This window comes from Cavia porcellus, unplaced genomic scaffold, assembly GCF_034190915.1.
Source record: "Cavia porcellus strain 051 isolate PalLab524CR breed Dunkin Hartley unplaced genomic scaffold, mCavPor4.1 scaffold_32, whole genome shotgun sequence".
Lineage (NCBI taxonomy): Eukaryota > Metazoa > Chordata > Mammalia > Rodentia > Caviidae > Cavia > Cavia porcellus.
The window spans coordinates 22,435,319-22,452,349 of record NW_026947515.1 but is presented as its reverse complement, the minus strand read 5'-3'; the positions used below and the strand labels follow the sequence as shown (position 1 = coordinate 22,452,349).

The 17,031-nt window shown below is 52.9% G+C and overlaps 2 protein-coding genes and 1 long non-coding RNA gene across 11 annotated transcripts in view; 1 reads left to right on the top strand and 2 right to left on the bottom strand.

Annotated features, from left to right (window-relative positions):
• Window positions 1-164: 164 nt before the first annotated feature.
• St6galnac2 (ST6 N-acetylgalactosaminide alpha-2,6-sialyltransferase 2) lies at window positions 165-15,287 on the bottom strand. 5 transcript variants are annotated; one of them, XM_063242335.1, is made up of 9 exons: window positions 14,947-15,287; window positions 12,632-12,692; window positions 9,006-9,180; window positions 8,059-8,227; window positions 7,504-7,642; window positions 5,595-5,698; window positions 3,497-3,580; window positions 2,178-2,277; window positions 165-1,144 (listed from the first exon to the last, which is right to left on the bottom strand). In XM_063242335.1, exons 1-9 carry the CDS (start codon window positions 15,258-15,260, stop codon window positions 977-979), a joined length of 1,314 nt encoding a protein of 437 aa, XP_063098405.1. In that variant the 5' UTR covers window positions 15,261-15,287; the 3' UTR covers window positions 165-976. The 5 variants fall into 5 exon arrangements, with proteins under 5 accessions (XP_063098405.1, XP_063098406.1, XP_003461492.2 ...); XM_063242336.1 differs by having other exon boundaries at window positions 8,140-8,227; XM_003461444.4 differs by lacking the exon at window positions 14,947-15,287 and adding an exon at window positions 14,610-14,874.
• Window positions 3,573-4,417, bottom strand: LOC134474407 (uncharacterized). The gene has a single exon (XM_063242339.1). The coding sequence runs from the start codon at window positions 4,415-4,417 to the stop codon at window positions 3,593-3,595; it is 825 nt and encodes a 274-aa protein (XP_063098409.1). The 3' UTR covers window positions 3,573-3,592.
• A 477-nt stretch (window positions 15,288-15,764) lies between the features above and the next one.
• LOC134474408 (uncharacterized) overlaps window positions 15,765-17,031 on the top strand; it is a 37,133-nt gene continuing 35,866 nt past the window's right edge. For 4 of the 5 annotated variants that reach the window (XR_010045260.1, XR_010045258.1, XR_010045257.1 and 1 more), the window contains exon 1: window positions 15,765-15,882. This is a non-coding gene — a long non-coding RNA (uncharacterized LOC134474408). Of the gene's footprint in view, window positions 15,883-16,408; window positions 16,721-17,031 lie in introns of those variants that run through there. The other variant, XR_010045259.1, reaches the window with a different exon arrangement.

The following is a 17,031-nucleotide window of genomic DNA, read 5'->3' as shown; positions in this document are numbered from 1 at the left end:
GTACTTGGGGAGATGTTTTCCCTCTGCTGTGTACAGTACAGCACATCAAGCTTCAGGACTCGTGTCACAAGTTAGCAAGCCAGAGAATAGCAGGGCTTGGTCAATGTGCAACCCAATTAGATGAGAAATCATTTTTGAAGCCCACAAAATAAACTTGTCTGTCAGCTAGCTAACTTCAATTTTATTGAAGTTGTGATATGAGGGTTCAATATCCAGTAATGTTATCCTGGTAACATACATTGCTAGAGGGACCCCCATTCCCCATCAGAGTCCCTGCAGTTGATACCCACACAGCAGGATCTTTAATCCTTAGATTATGGGCTTTTTCCTCCGTGGCGTTGGATATAGAACTTGACCTAGGCGAGCACCCTTTGACTGAGGTACCCCCCCTCTCCATTGTCCTGAAGTTCTCTAAGTCCTCCAACAGAAAAAGAGAAAATGGTCATCAGTGATTTATGCAGTTAAGTGTCAAATTACGTTCTGCTTTTTCTTTCTCATGAAGCAGAAGTTCAGTTCATGTTTCCAGAGTTGAATAGCTTTGGCATTGGTGTGGAGATGACTTCTAGTGGTGAGGTTGGCTGTACCCACTGCTTGGTCTTGGTTACTGCCAGGTAGGCTGTACTGGGCCCACCGACATCCTGAAAGTCCATGTGTGTCCTGCTGGCTTTGAGCTGCTTGTCTTGGGTATGGCTGGCTGCCTCATCTTGAGAGTGTCCAGTTTAAAAATGAGTCCGGCAAAGTGGTCCACTTGACCGTGGCCACATGAAGATATCTGTCAGATGCAGGAGTTTGCTTGCACGAGGCAAGGACAACATGGGGTGACCTGCCTTGAATGGGCTTTGATGTCAGTCACAAGTTCACCCCGGTGTCCTTTACTGGGAAGGAGAGAGTCAAGGACTTAATGCCTCTCTCAAAGGTTGAAACGTCAACAAGGCTTTGGCTACTTGACCAAAGCAGAGGAATCTACACTTCGGGGTTAGCGCTGGTACAGCCAAAGGATGCCGGCCTCGTGTAGGTCCCTCCACAGGGTGCCTTCTAGGCGCAGATCGTGGTTTGCATAGAATTTCAGTGACTTCTTCTGTCTTTCAAAATAGTGGTCAGAATATTTCTGGTAATTTTCGGTGATGAATCCATAAGCACTTACCTGGAAAGAACACTTGAATTAGTATAGTCTTCACTGAGCTCCTGCAGGGCAGGCAGACTTGTGTAACATGGATTCAGAAAGGTGCACCCCCTCATGCGGGCACCTGTACGAAGATAAACTCGGGTAAGCACTGTGTGCTTTCTATCCGTTCCTTCAGGCCAGCTTTCCAACCCCAGATGAGAACAGACTGGGAAATGGGTAGATTAAATAGGACCCTGCCAACAGTGCTAGGGAGGGCAGAGCTGGGTTGGAACTTGGGTGACTCAGCAGGACGACAGCCCATTAACTACAGGACTCCCATTCTGATGAACTGCAGCCAAGAGACCTGTCCGGTGGTGCATGCCTGGAATCTCTGTATTCTGAGAGGCTAAGGAGGGAGATTAGGAGTTTAAGCCCCACCTGGGCAATTTAGGGACTTAGCAAAACCTTTTAAAAAAAGGATTTGGGGATATAGCTCAGGGTGAAAGCCCTGGGTTCGGTCTCCTGGTATATAGGATTTAGGGAAAGACATAGAGCCAGCTCTCATCCTGGCTTCCCCATGGGTCCGGGTCTGTTTTAAAACTGCTGTTTAACTTTCTGCCCCAGCAAAGTTCATACAGGGAGTGTCCCACCACCGAGCTCTCATCCTGTGATTGCAGAGTCACCGTGTGTGGAAGGCTAAGTTTGCCACGCCACACTGTCTGCCGCGCCATAACGTCCCCACGACGTCCCTGTAGAAAGATGTCTCGAGTTCTGTTGAGATTTTCCTCAGAAAGGCAATTTGATTTGAACCTTAAATACCACATAGTGCAGGACGGAAGCGTTGGGGACAGGTAGCTGTGGGGGTGGAGGCAAGGCTGGCCCAAGACCCATCCTGTAGAGGTCCCTGCATAGTGGCTACACAAGCAGGCCTGGTGGGTGTGCTTGTGGCTGAGGAGTCTTTTGCCATGGGGTACATGCCAAGAGTTTTCATCAGAAGGTGACTCTCAGGGAGTGAGTATCGGGCCATGCTGAGTCGCATTTGCATGCATCTACTGCTGCCTAGGGCTCCTACCTGGTCACAGGTGTGCAAAGCTGTCAGCAACATGAGGGCCCCAGTGCTAGGCATGTATAGATCTTCAAAACCTCTGTTAATCAACTCTGATTTCAAAAATCTGAAAGCAAAAAAAGAGGTATTAATGCCTGAGAGAGACATCTAGGTGTTGCTGGATTGGTGTTCCACTCCTATAATCCCAGCACTCAGGAGGCTGAGGCAGGAGGGCCACTATCATTCGAGGCCAGTGTGGGCTACATAGTGGGGTCAAGGTCACCCTGGACTACATAATGAGACCCTGTCTCAAACTAAATAAATAAATAAAATAAAAAGATATGTAGGTGTTCCTTACTAGCTGATGGTTGTACCATTCTGTTGCATAGCTGTTCAAACACATTGGAAAACTTCAAAGATTTCTAGCACTGCTGCAACCCAGCCAACTCCCTAATTGGGGAAAAAGCCAAGTGAACTAAATGCAAGCCTCTTTGAAATAAACACCTTATGTGTGGTACTGTGAGATAAACATCACACCAGATGCAATCCTTGCCCCTGTGTTCCCTCCCACCCCTGGGCTGTTAGGTAACCACAAAGCCTCGGAACAGGTGGCCCGTTCACTGGGTCTGAGAGCTAAACTTTGTACTATCTGACCTGTTGACTAAGCAGATTTCCCCTGGGTCTGGACTGGGGGTAGTGCCCACCTGTTGCAGCTTCAGCCCTGGATTTGTGTCTAAGCTTGGCCAGGCGGGCCACCCAGATCCACTCGCACCCCTCCATCTCCTCTCTGTCCTGGGATGTTTGCCCCTTTGGTCTCTACAGTTTTTCAGCCACCCAGTTCTTTGTTGCAGGGCCTGTCCTGTGCACTGTGGACTTTTCGGTGGTATCCCTGGTCTCTGCCTATTAGTGGTGGCCTCTCTGCTTTCAACAATCAAAAATGTCATCCTGCAAGACTGAACACTAACCCCACGTACTCTTAACGTTGCAGACCTCCGATTCCAGGAAGGGACAGAGGGCAGGAAGGAGAAAGCCAGAGTGGCCCGTGTTAGACTGTTTGTCCTCCAGTTTCCTTCCAAGGTCACCTTGGGCTAGTACAGCTTCTAATACCCACTACGGCCAGAATTTCCTGTTATGCTGGTTACTAGAACACTTCCATCAAGGTAGTAAGTAAGCCAGTAACAAAGGATAGAAAATGCTTGGCACTGTGCCAGGCACATGGCATCGGTTGTCACAGGTCACTGTGAGTGAGGCTCCTGGATGGCACGGCACGGATTCAGGTATGAACAGGGAAAGGTGGGTTGCCATTCTTCCCAGTTCCCGCCCCATCCCCATCCCTGCCACTGTACCTCTCTTTCAGGTAGCTGATGAAGTCTGGATTCAGTAGCTTGAATTTACTGGCGGAAGCTTTGGGTCCGAAGTAGGTCTGAGGCCTAGAACCCATGTTAGAAGTGCACAGAGCGCCCAGGACCATCATATTGCAAGTGGTAACTAGAGGGGAGCGGGAAGGCTCTGGGGTGCCGGTAGAGGGAGCGGTAGGCCCGGGGCTGGGAGTAGTATCGGGAGAAGGGGGTGTAGAAGGTGGCTGGTAGCACTGAGGGCACCACGTGTGGCTTCCCCTTCAGCAGGACTTCAGTGGGTAGGGAGTAGGAGAGGGAGGATGGCGGTGTGAACAGGGCAGGGGGTGTGGGGTAGGAGCAGTTTTCAGAGGGGTAGTAGGGGGGTGGCGGGAGGAGGGGGAAGTAGAGGGAGTCAGGGGGCTTCTGGGGCTTTGGGGCAGGGCAGGGGAAGTCACAAGGAAAGCACTGGTTTTGGGGAAGTGGAGCTGTAGGGGGCTGGAAAAAGGGGGGCTCTTTCAGGAAGCGGGGCACATAGGGGGTGATATAGGATGGGATGTTCCGAATGGGCCCAATGTAGGAGGCGGAACCGGCAGGGCTGTAGGAAGGAGACCTGGGGTTCAGGGGCAGATTTTGAGAGAAAGCTTTTAAACCAGATTGGGAGGGAGACTTGGAGGCAGGCGGGGTGCTGGTGGGGTTAGGGCCTCGGGACACATGCTGGATGTGAGGACTGGGGCTCAGTGAGGAGGTCCGGGAAGAGGGCTGCGAGGGGGGCCGGGAGGAATTAGTCCCCCGTGGAGGGGATGGGGAAGGTGCTAAGGCCCCAGAGCTGGCTTGGGGCTGCTGGCTGAGAGGGGTGGCAGCGTGGTTGGAGCGGGACTGGGAGGGGGACTGGGTGGGGGATGGAATAGGGGTATGGGAGGGGGAGCTCATTGGTGTTGGGGAGCCTAATGTCCACCTGATGTCCCTGAGGCAGTGCCCCCAAGAGCCCAGGCCCACCAGCCCGTGTCACAAAGCCCTGACCAGCAGCAGAACTAGGGAGCAATTGTTGGGTAATCATAAGGGCGGGGCAGGGGCCGGCCTGGCTTTTGTGGCTTAAAGCTGCTCTTGCCAAGTAGTAAGGCTCATGCCTGTAATCCCAGCCCTCAGGAGGCTGATGGAGATTTACAGATTTGAGCACAGCCTGGATCATTTAGTGACTCGATGAGACCAGGTTTCAAAGTAAAGAGGGGCATGGTGGCTCATGTCTGTAATTCCAACACTCGGGAGGCCAAGGCAGGAGGCTTGTTGCAAGTTCGAGACCAGCCTGAGCTAAAAAGTGAGCTCAAGGCCAGCCTGAACTGCATAGAGAGACCCTGTCTCAAAAAGACAAGTAAAATAAAAAAAGGGTAGGGACAGAGGGGGCAAGGGATGAAGGCCCAGGGTTCAGCCTCTAAAACCACAAATAAACCAGTCCCCCCAAAGCGTGCTGTGCTCTTGGGAAGTGGCTGAGCACTGGGAGGAGGCTGGTCATTTCCGACCAACCCACTGAGAGATCCAGGCACAACCTCGGGCCAGGCCCAGGATGTGCTTCATGGAGGCTGCACCCACGCCCAATGCCCTACTGCACAGGAAGGTGGGAGAGAAGATGAGGGCCCTTCATTCCCACCTCTCAGGACGCCGGGCCTGCTTTGCCATGCCTGTGTCTCCTGGGTGCCTGCCCACCAGGATGAGTGCTGGGTCCTGGCCTCAACTCTCAGTTTGCAGAACAACACGGGCAGGGGGCCAGGAGACCCAGCTGCGGAAGGGCCCCTGGCACTGCAGCCCCATCCGTATCCCTGACCAGCTGCTGGTGGCTGGACAGGAGATGGAGCCAGCAGCCTGTGGCTGAGGAGCCAGGTACCTGCCCCATACAGAAAACCCCCGAGGCAACGGGATCAGGAGGGGTTCATGGTCTTTCCAGAGGCTGGGCAAAAAGGACACAGTGCTTCAGTGTTGAATTACAGTGACTGGATTACTGAGTTCTTAGGGATGTCCTCACTGCCCTTCACTCAGTTTCTCTGCCTCACTGTGGACCTGTGAGCAAGGGGCTAGGCTGTCACAGCCTCACGCCAGCATCTCTGCTGCTCACCTGTCTCCTTTGTCGGGGCCCTCGGGGACAGACACGTCCAGGATGGCCGATCGGAGCATCAGGTACTCACGGATGCTGGCGGGGATGAAGATGTAGCACAAGTGCTGCCGGGCAAAAGCCAGGCCGCCCTCAGTCGCAGCTCGGAGGGAAAGCGCCGTGTAATCTCGGCACCTGGGCTAAGGGAGTTTGCTTGTAGCCTGTATTCCCACGCTGAGGTGATGTGGTCATCCCACTGTACATTCACAGTGCTTCCAAGCACCTCTCTACAAGAGGTGAAGCCTTAGCCAGCGATGGCAGCAGATGCCTTTAATCAGTCACTCTGGGAGGCTGAGACAGGAGGACCACACATCTAGGCCCAGCCCAGGCAACCTAGTGATTCAGTCAGAACTTGTGTCGAAGGTAAAGAATGAAAAGGACTGAGACTATAGCTGAGTGTGAAGGCCCTGGGTTCAATTCCCAGTGCTGGAATAAAAAGACCTGGGTGTGGTAGCACACGGCTGTAATCCTAGCACTCGGGAGACAGAGGCAGGAGGATTGCTTTGACCTCCAGGCCAGCCTGGGCTACATAATGAGTTCAAGGCCACCCTGAGCTACATAGTGACACTCTGTTCTAATAAATAAATGTTTTCCTAAGAAAAAGTGACAAGTGACCGACAATGTATGACTTTGGAGACTAGGTCATAAAAGCTTCTGTGGCTTTTATGTGCTATCATGTTGTGAGGACTCTCAAGTAGCCCACAGAGGGGTGGGCTGTCCTGTGAGAGTGCTGTCCTGACTCAGCTCCCACGGGAGGCTTCAAGACAACAGCGGCATCACCACCGCCTGAGAGGTCCTGAGCCACAGCCACCCCGCTAATCCACTCAGGTTCCCAGTTTCCTGAAACGGTAAGATAGGAAACACTTTCTGCTGAAAGTTTTGAGTTGTTACACAGCAGTGTGTAATTCATGAAGGTGCTGTGGCCACACCAGCAGCTAAGCTGCCTCATTTTGTTCTATCCTAGCGAACAGGCCACTAGGGTGGCTAGGACTCTCTTGAGTGCCCTGGTCAAAGGAAGAAGCTTCTAGAAACCGAGCCATACCTTGTGTAGCCCTGCAGAACCCCTTCCCCAGGGTCTCCCGAGTCCTGCCTATGGCAGCCAGAGCACGTGGGGTGAGAAGTACGGATTTAGGGCAACTGGGTATGGTTGAAAGAACGTGAGTCCGGCAGGCAGCTCAGATGCTGGTTCCCTTTCCCTGGCTATGGCTCGGGCTGTGTTCCTTACTTCCTTTGCTCTGTTTCCCACATAGGGCTATTGTGAGAACTCAAGAGGTCATTCAGTATCCTAGTTAGTGGGCCGTATGGGGAGATGGGAATAACTCCGGTGGTATGACCAAGGTACCTAGAGTTTGATAAGTCTATCTGGGTGACCTTGGGCATGTTCCTGGATTTTTCAGGGTTTGAGTTTTGCCATCTGGAACTGGGTACAGTGGTCCCACTCTTGGCTGCTGTGATGACCATGTCCATGCCCTGTACTATGCTGGGCACAGAGAAAGTTCCCATGCACAGCTCCTACAGGCTGAACTCCTCAGAGAGCGTGAGCTCCTGCCAGATGCAAGGGTACCAAATCCCCACCAGTAAAAGGGTTGCCCTGGCACCTGCCAAATGCCTGGTCTGTTACCAGCATTCAGGGACTAGGAGCCATCTAGCTCCTGTGCTCCGCAGAAAGCTCGAGCAGCTTGGAAGAATGTGGAGCCCTTGCCCAGTTCCTCCTCTTGGTTCAGTTGCTGCATTCTAGGCAGCCAAGATGCCAGCACCACTTATTTCTGTCCACTGGAGATGGGTCTGGAAGCCCTGGGGTCCATCCCTCAGAGGGGCCCCAAGAACACAGTGCTCACCGCCAAGCACAGCGACACGCCCTGTGGGGCCTCACCTTCCCCTGTGGTACAGCAGTGAAGCCCAGGTGCTTGTAGGACCTGAGGGAGTTCTTCATGGTGTTCACGGTGAAACCATAGAAGGAAGTCTTCGTGCCCACATCGTGCTCGAAGTCTTTGATCACCGCTCCGTTGAGCCTGGCCGGGGCAGAGGCACATCAGTGTCTTTGTGTTATACCATGCCATGTGTTTTACTTCATTTTTGTGGCTCTTCACCTGTCCGCATGCCCCTCTTGTGTCTGCACACTCCTTTGGCACCTATGTCCAGAAGCAAGCCCAATGCCCACTCCCCAGTCCTCAAAGGATGCCCTATGAGTGGGTAAACCTGGCCCCTTCCTTCCTGGTCACCTTGCATTCGGGCACCCATGCTTCCTGTTGAGGGTCTGCTGAGCCATGTTTCAGGGCTGTGTGTCCATCCCAGTTGCTTAGGCCTCCACATTGCTTAGCCCTTGATGCCCCGGCCCCTGTCCTCAGGGAAGGTGCTCCCTGGGCCCTGAACTCCAGCTGTCCACACAGCTTTTCTGCCCCCTCCTCCCTAGCCTCTGCCTGCATACCTGAACACGTAGTCATGGGCATCAATATTCAGACCCTGGCGGGACCCATTCAGAATGCCTCCGTTACCCACCACAGCACACCGAATACAGCTGGGAGAGGACTTCCTGGAGTGAGCAAATAGCTTTGCGCTCTCAGATTGGTTCAGGAGGCTCAGGGTGGAGGTGATGGCTGTGGGGGAGCACAAGGTCGGCTATGAGGATGGCCGTCACCAGGGCCACAGATCTTACAAACCACCTCACCTGAGGCCTGGTTCTAGCCCCTCCCAAGAAGCACCGAAGCTAGGCAACCCACTCAGGACCCTTCTATCTCTCTCAGAAGTTTTCTTTCAATAAGTATTTCTGCTCTTAAAAAAAAAAGAAAAGAAAAGCCCAGAAGCTGGGTGGTACCTGAGGGTAGGGTTGGGGAAACTGAGGGAGAGGAATAGGCTTGGCTGGGCCTTCAGTGGCTTTAAGAATTTGAATAACTAAGGGGGAGCCCTATGATCCCAGCCCTCAGGAGGCTGAGGCAGAAAGGTCACCACACGTGTGAGGCACCCTCCCCAGAAAAGAGCTCAACCACGCGGCTGGAGACTGCATGCATTCCACAGGGAAAGTCCCAGATGGGGCACGTTAACTTAACACAGCGGGACCCTGAAGAGTGGCTTGGCCACAACAAGAACCATAAACAGGGCTTCTGAGGACCACCAGCCTGTCTTCAATCCCTGTCAGACTATAGACACTTTCATGCCAAGGAACCCCAGGATGGTGAGACTGGTGAGTGGGGACACCCTCCGCCCCCTGCCTGAGTCCTAGGTGCATGGATGGAGGAGAGAGGGGAGGCAGGACACAACTGGGGACTGGAGGGGAGAAGGTCCAAGTTGCAGATGCTGTGAGTATGGCAGGTCTGGGGGAAGGAGGGCTGGGGTGGGAAGCAGGAGCGGGGAGGGGAGGTGCAGATAATGGGTTACCTTGGCGGGAGAGCCCCTGCCAGCCGTAGGGGGCTTTGTGCCGGCTCAGGCCATCCCAGAGCTCAGAGGTGAAGAGACCGCCCCACAGCAGCACTGGTGTGGAGAAATTAAACAGGCTCTGGAAGTGGTGGTGCTGCCCAATGGCCAGGGAAAGAGAGGACGGGCAGGGCTGGCTCTGGGGGTGAGAAGACAGGAGGGCTGAGTCTGGGGCTGGGAGCTTCCCAGGAGCCTGCAGACGCCATAAGAGAGCTGAGCCACCCTCCGCACTCCAGACCAGGGGCATCCCCAGATCTGATAGTCAAGAAGCTGGTGGTCTGGCAGCCTGATGGGGTCCGAGAGCCTCCGGGATCTAGCCTGTCCACCCCTGCTCCTCCAGATGCCACCCCTCCAGGCTCTGCTGGGCCTGGCATCGTACTACCTTCCCTCAGACATGGTCAAACTTGGTCAAACTCCCTCAGACATGGGTGCTTTTTGGTGAATGGGCATGGCCATCCCTAAGGACCTGGGCTTTGGCATCCACCAGCCTGGATTGAGAGCTTAGCTCTGAAAGTTGTCCCTGTGAGATTCATGCGTGTGGAAGGGCTGTGGGGAAGACTTAAGAGTCAACCCTTCCTCTTCCTGTTGGCGTCTATATTGAACCCATCAAGTGTGCCCGAGCTGCCATACTCAGGGTCATGTAGAACCTTAGGCTGTAGCTGAGGTGTAGTTGTAGACGTAGTTAAGATGAAAACCTCAGGATGTATTTGCAGCTGTTATTAAGATGAGCTTACATTATGCCCTCACTCCAATGTCTTAGCCTTAAAAGGAGGCCACCGGAAGACAGACGATCCTGGCACAACAGAGGGGCATCAGGAGCCACAGGATGCTGGGAGGCCAAGGAGGCTTCCTTAATGCCCTCCGGGTGAGCATGGCACTGCCGACATTTGGGGGCTTCTGGCCTTTCAACTGTTGGAGAATCGACTGTTGGAGAATCTGCTGATGTACCTCACTCAGTATCTGCGGTCTTCTGTTGTGGCAGCCACATGAAGGAACACAGACCTCTGTGCTTCCTCACAATATCAGACTCTCTCTCAGTCTTGACCTGGAGAGGGCTACTGTTCCCACTGAACAGGACTTTTTTATTAAGCATTGGTTTGGTCAAAGGATGAGCAGGAAATGGCTACAAAGTCATTTCCGCTGTAACACACGGATGCCTACAGTTCACTGTAGGACCCAAAACTGTGCAATCAAAACCACAGGGTTTACTGGGAGACAGGGTAAGTGGCAAAACACTCAGAAAGCACTGTCCACGATGCACACAGCCGATACACACAGCTAGAGGCAGGGATTCAAGACCGACAGAAACATGTCACGTGGTTAAGGAACACGAAATAGTAGCAAAACTATAGCACTATCTTGAAAAGAGATTTGCTGTGGAAGGTGGGGCCGGAAGGGCAGCAGCTTGTGAGCTATTGTGAAATCACCTGCAGGTCTGTCTAAAGGAGAAGGAATGCTGTAAAGGGTGCGGGCGGGGCGAGCCCACAGCGCAAGCCGGAAGCTGATGGCATCTCGGGGGTCATGCGTGGGTATTTCCACCAGGCTCTGCTAAGTTGGTGCAACTTCTGTATTTACCTAGTGTTCTCACAATATCTCTCAGAAGCAGAATCAAAATTTCTGAGGCTCAAATTGTTGCTAATACATTAGCCTCATTGGAAGAGTCATATTTCTCTTCGTTTTGTTCCTTTCTCTCTTTATTTCTTTGGGATAGTATCCCACTCTGTAGTTCAGATTGACCTTGAATTTACTTTGTAGCCCAGGCCAATCATGAACTCGCAGTGATCCTCCTGTGTCAGCCTCCCAAGTGCTGGGATTACAGGTGTGCGCCACCACACCTGGCTTACAAAATCTCATTTTCAAAGCAGGCATTATAGTAGAATGGACTACAGTGATTTCATTCATTTGTCATAGGGGTGTTTTGGGAGCTTGCTTTATGAGTTTCCAGGAGAAAAATCTTCAGGTCTCTAAATCAGGAAAGTCTATTAGCTCAGTAGTGAAGTTTCTTCGTTAGCCCTGACCACCGCGAAGCTCAGAGCCAGATATATGGCCCATCTCTTCCATCCTGTGGCATGTTTTCATGCATTTATCTAATATTGTCCTATTTTCCTACTTGTTTTGTTTTCCTCATTGTATTTTACTTTGTTTTTGCTTTATGTTTGGGACACGACTGTAGCCATCTTAAATCATAACTGTCATGATTGCCCCAAAGTAACCTTCACTGGTTTTTCCTTCAGTTCCCCAGCAAAGTATAAGTAGATAGATAAGACCACAAAAGTCACATGCAGAGCTTTACAACTAGGCATGGACTCCAGGGATGCACTGGACCCTTTGATATTAAGATAAACCACATACGTTTCAGCCAGGATGAAGTCACTCTTGTCATATCCTACAGGTACATCTTTCTTTTGCCCCAAAGAGAGGGGATCCAACTCGTCTTCCTGCCACCCAGGGCCATGGTTCAACCAGAAAGTCCCCCAATAAAATCTCTCTCTCTTTTTTGGTCTCAGGCACCTTGTGGCCAATCTTCCTACACCAGGGCTGAGCTATCCTGGAATACTTTGTTATGTGTCCAAAAGCCACCTCAAACCCGGGAGATATCTAAGAAGTAGCTTCAAGTAGAAAAGACTTAGGAAACTTCAAGACAACTGGGTGCAAACACTCTTAAGACACTTGGCCTCTCTTCAGCCTCCTGGTCAAGTGTCCACCAGGCTGCTTCTTGACACAGATTCCCCCATTAATGCCAGGGTTCCTGACCCCATTTCTAAATATCTTGACTGTCACTGGGCTTTTGTATGTAGTAAAGTCTTTTCCCCCGAGACCTCCAGTCATTGTGTCCCAGCTCAGACTCTTGGGCATTGTAAACCACTTAAACCCACACTGATCCTAATGACACAGTCACTGCCCAGCTCAGTCTCAGCATGGAGTCAGGGTGGCAGAGGAGGCTGCCGCCCACCTGGTGCTCAGCCAGGTTCTGTGAATGAGTGAGCCTGTGCAGTTCAGGCTGGCCTTGAGTTCACTATGCAGCCCAGGAATGGCCTCAGACTCACAGTGATCTTCCTGCCTCAGCCTCCCAAGTGCTGGGATTATAGGCATGCACTACTGTGCCCAACATCCATGAGCCTAACTTCTCTGTGCCTCCATTTGCTGCGGGTTTTGAGTAAGAAAACACAGGTGAGGGGCCAGGCAGCCCTTGGTGCCCAACACTGGCTATTGTGCAGGGTTATGGCCCAGGCCTCCAGTTTTCAGGCTTGGAGCAGATATGGAACCTCTGTCTTCCCAGTGCTTGGAGTCTACACTGTGGTGAGCGGTTAAAATGGGACTTAGAGTAAGAAAATATTTGGGGTAAGGTATAAAATCCACCTGACTTTTTAAGATAATATCTTGACTCCTAAGAACTTTTCAGTAGTAACACTCCATTTATCCTTCTCTGCTATTGGGGTACAGGAAACCCTAGCGGTCAGGTCTAGGATGCCTGGAGAGGATGAATGCTGGCAGAGTTCTGGGGCCCAGAAATCCCATGAAAATATTCCTTCCCTACCTTTCCCACTAACTTGAGGATGCTTAAAACAGCTACAAGGCGGCTACTGTACCTTTTTGGTTCCAGAACTTGATGCTTTGAGTCCAAAGAAATGTCGCAGTGTCATGGTGTCCCTGGGGGAGAAGGCAGAGGTAAATCAGGGGTCTGACTCAGCCCCATCAGCAGGTGCAACTGACCCCTTTGGAGCTTCTGGACTGATTCCTTAGCTTGGGGTCAAATGGTCTTGCCGTTTTCATCCTTTTGCTTCCGTGCTCTTATTCTTGCCCATATCTCTTCTTTAGGCTCAAAAATACTGTCACTTCATTATGTTCTGCCCAGCTACATAAATCCCCAAATTAAGGACTCCTTTAGTGCGGGTCAGACATATGGGGGCAAAGGGATGGTTAAAATTCAAAAGTAGAGCAAAGATTGCTACTCCCTGGAATTGTGATGATCTGAAGGGCCCCCAAAGGCAAACACTGGGTCCGTGCCCCTTGAGTGGTGTGTGTCATGTGTCCTGCTTGGGGACATGGCTTGGAGCCTCACTCCCTGGTGTGTACCCTGGCTCTAGCCTTTGCCTGCTGTACTGAATTACTTGGAACCTCAGTCTCCTCATCTGTACAACTGGGATGCCCAGATCCAGTTCCTCTGATTGTTGGGGGGAGTCCAACCAAAAGTCTAGGTTACTGAATATGAAAAACTGAATATGCACCCTTTAAGGTACAGGAAGAACCCCCTTCCCGGGGCTCCATGGACTCTCCCACAGCCATTTTTCTTCCAGGGTTGTCCCTGGTCAGTCCCTCGCTGACGCTCTTGTTGGAGGTCACACAGGCTGTTGGTCCTACCTAGCATGCCATCCACCTCTCATCCTCTGCTCTCCGAGACTAAATATTCACCGCCCTGGGCAGGCTGAGTCCTGCCCTGCCCAGGGTTTTAGGTACAGCACAAACAACACCAGGATCTTGAGTCACACTAGATTTTGAAAAGAAGATCTTAGAATTTTTTTTTTCTCCAGAAGTTACTGGAAATACCACTAAACCTCCAAAGGTTGTATTAGGTACTTCTAGGATATCAGTGACTTCACGTGTTAGCTGCTAGAGCCTGGGCACTGAATCCTCTGACGCACGGTTCCCATCACTTTGCAGCCTGAATATGTTCTCTGACCTTATTCCTGAGAGCAAACGCTAATTTGCTTTTCATCTGCTCGCTCCAGACATGGTTATTGAAGGGTCTGTAGGTTCAGTAGGTGCCCAAAGCTACAACAGGAAAGGCTGATGGAGAGGCTTCCACAAGAGGCTGTGGGTGCTCTTCTGGTCTCCCCAGTTCAGATTCGAGTTCAGCTTGGTATGCCTGCCAGAAGCTTAAAGCCAAATCCTGTTGAACTTCTTCAGTAACTGGAACCATCACCTGGCAAAGGCAGGCTCTCAAGTTTCTCCTTGTGGGGCATGAATTAAAGAGGTGCTCAGGTCAAGCAGCAGGGAGCTCCGTGCAGGAGGAGGCACGGGAGGACCCAGAATCAGCCCGTTTTCCCCAGGAGCCCTCACTTTGCGGGATCGAGCAGGGACCAGAGTGAACAGGAAAGGCGACTGTACACCGTGTGCTTGAGGATCCAGGCAAAGCTGGAACCTGCAGGACTTGAGTCTCTGCCCAAGAAGTAGAACCTTTCCCGTCTGACGTTGTGGAGAACTCCAAGACTCAAAAGCAATTGTTTTTATTCAATCCAGGAGACCCAGTCAAATTTCGACTATAGAAAGTGTTTCTGATCAGGCTTGGAAAGAATTAGCTAACAGAGGTGTCGAGGATAAGGCGTTTGAGCACGGGGCTCAGGTCCCTCTTGGACTCGTGCAGAGGCCCTGCCATCCCAGCAGGCAGGGAGATCTGCGCTGGGCGGATCTCTGGGCCGTGGCCGCGGCCGAGGCCCCATTGCGAGCCATCACAGAGGGGTCGATGTGGAGGGCGGGTGGAAGGCTGAGGGCGTCTGGGGAGCCCTGGCTGGGCGCCCTCCCTGCCCACCGCCTTGCGCCCTCGGGTCAACACCCCCCAACCCCTACCTGGTTGCGAACCAGACCTCTGGGAACTGCTCCACCGTCGAGGAGTACAGGGCAAAGAGGATCCCCGAGCTGGCAGCGAAGAGTAGCAGAAGCAGCCGGAAACACCGGCTGCGCGGGAGCCCCATGCGGCCCCAGTCCATGGACGCCCAGTTCCCTGCCCACCTGCCAGCCGCGGTCTCGGGTGAAGGGGGTAGGCCCAGGTGAACCGGGCGGTTCGCCAAGGAGGAGGCCCTGCCCTACCTGGCCCTGCCCCGTCCCGCCCAGCCCATGCCACCTCGGCGCCTCCCGCCCTACAGCTCCCCCTCTGCCCGGATCGGGGCGCCAGAGGTGGCCGCACCTCGGGGACAGGCAAGCGCAGCGGTCCCAGGCGGCTGGAGTGTCATCTCCGGTGCGAGGAGCCACGTGCGCCCCCCACAGGAGCTGCACCTTGCTGGGGGACTTCGACAGCGAACACCCCAACCGCTGCGCGCCGGTGGGACCCCACTCTCCGGGAACCGGCACCCGTGGCTGGGCAGGGCGCCGAGTCCGCGGCGTTCCGGGCCAGCGCGCGCTGTCCAGGAGTCGGGCCGGGCGCTCTGGGGACGCCGCCACCTGCCGCGCACGCTGGAGACTCCTCGCCTCAAACCCCGGCAGCAGGCTTTTTGACGCCATAGGCGGGTGCGCAGTCGGTAGGACTCCTCTCGTAAGGTCCGTCAGACCTGTGGGTTTGGGCTGTGGCGCCTCGGGTCCGATGCTGAACCTCAGGCGAGGAACCAGTCCAGTAAGACAGCAGAGGGAGATGAAAAGGATGGAGAACTCTCCCCAGCTCAGACCAGCTCAGTGAAGCAGGGAGCCTGCTGCTGGGTCGCAGTGCACCAGTGAGCTGAGACTGGCATCCTCTGTTTGGTGACCACCAGAAAAATCAGAGCCCTCATCGAATTGCATTCCTTTTACAAAAGGAGGCCAACCTGCAGAGTGGCAGAGAGGCCTCAGAGAGATCCAGCAGGAGTCCCCGCACTACCAGGAAGGGCTGAGGGACCTCAGGCGCGGTGCCGGAGAGACAGAGCCCTCTGGCGGCTAGCAGTGGGCAAACGCTGCGTTATCCAGTCCAGCATCCCTGGAACTATACCCCAGGTCTCCCAGCCTTCGGGGCGTGTGAGAGACCGAGAGACAATGGGGATGCAGCTAGGGTATTTGCTGATGGAGAGTCTTCCCAAAACGCTCCTACGGGCCTGTGCCCGTTATCAGGAGTGAGTCTTTCAGAGCCTGCTCTGCCTTGTCTGGTGTGACCCAGGTGAGGATCACTGGAGCGCGATCGTGCAAGCCAGCCCTCTTTTACTCTAACACTGCTGAAGACAGATGCCTGCGTCTTACTATCTGGCTGAGGGACTATCTTACTATCTGGCTGAGGCTTAGAGCCTATGGTTTTCACTCTTTCATTTCAGTCTTTGTGGTCTTCACTTGTCAAAATCCCTGCGGATATTACTCACCCGGCTCAACACCATGCCATGTATTCTGTGTGGTTTATAAGACCTCAGGCTCTGAGCTCAAAATTCGCTGTTCTCTTGGTTTCACTATGTCCCTTACCACCTCCTTTATGGAAAGAAAGGGAATCCCTAACCAGTTATTTTTTCAGGTTTCCATCTTCTTCCAGCCTTTCTCCCTTGCCTCACAGAGTACCTCCATCTGCATAGAGCTGGCCCCCAATGTTAATGGCTGAGTCCATTTTAATGCCCCATAGCAATACCCCTGAGACCCAAGCCGCCTGTTCACTGGCCTGGATGGGGGTCCCCAGTCTCTCCCACTTCACTGGCCTTTTCTCCAGTTCTCTCCTCTTGCCAGGTGGGGCCCCAGGGGATAATCTGAGCTACTGTTTCATCAGATTATGGATCATAATCTGATTCCCCGGTATTCCTGGCTGGCTGCCCAGGACTCAGGGCTTTACCCTTGGGTCTGCCCTGCAGTGTCCTCTCCTTTTCATTCTATTCTGCTTCTAACCATTCTTTCCTCAAGCCTCTCTTTGTCTCTGTCCTCTCCTCTTTGAGAAAATAGAGACCTTCAAGATATGCATCAACATCCTAGCCCCCAACCACTGTAAAGAACCAAGAGGGGGCTGAGATTTTCACTAGCAGGTTTGTAGCTGGAATGCGGGCAGGGGGACCTGCGAGTTCGTGCTCAAAGGCAACTATATTGCTCTCCTGGCATGACAGCAATAGAGGCTTCATGTTTGTGTCACTTTTTTTGTTGTTGTTTGTTTTTGTAATACTGGGGATCAGACCAAGTGGCTTTTTTTTTTTTTTTTTGTCTTTTTCCTTTTTATCGGTACCGGGGATCGAACTCACAACTGCCTGCTTTCAAGGAAGGCGCTTATGCCGCTGAGCTAAACACCCAGCTCCAAGACCAAGTGGCTTTGCACTGAGCCAAAATTTGCTTGGGCTTGAGT

Coding starts and splice junctions, on each gene's coding strand:
- St6galnac2 (XM_063242335.1), bottom strand. CDS start 15,260: ATGGCGTCAAAAAGCCTGCTGCCGGGGTTTGAGGCGAGGAGTCTCCAG. Junction 5,699..7,503: donor CTGCTGTACCACAGGGGAAG/GTGAGGCCCCAC, acceptor TTTGCCCGGCAG/CACTTGTGCTACATCTTCAT. Junction 3,581..5,594: donor GGCCCCGACAAAGGAGACAG/GTGAGCAGCAGA, acceptor CATGGGTTCTAG/GCCTCAGACCTACTTCGGAC.
- LOC134474407 (XM_063242339.1), bottom strand. CDS start 4,417: ATGAGCTCCCCCTCCCATACCCCTATTCCATCCCCCACCCAGTCCCCC.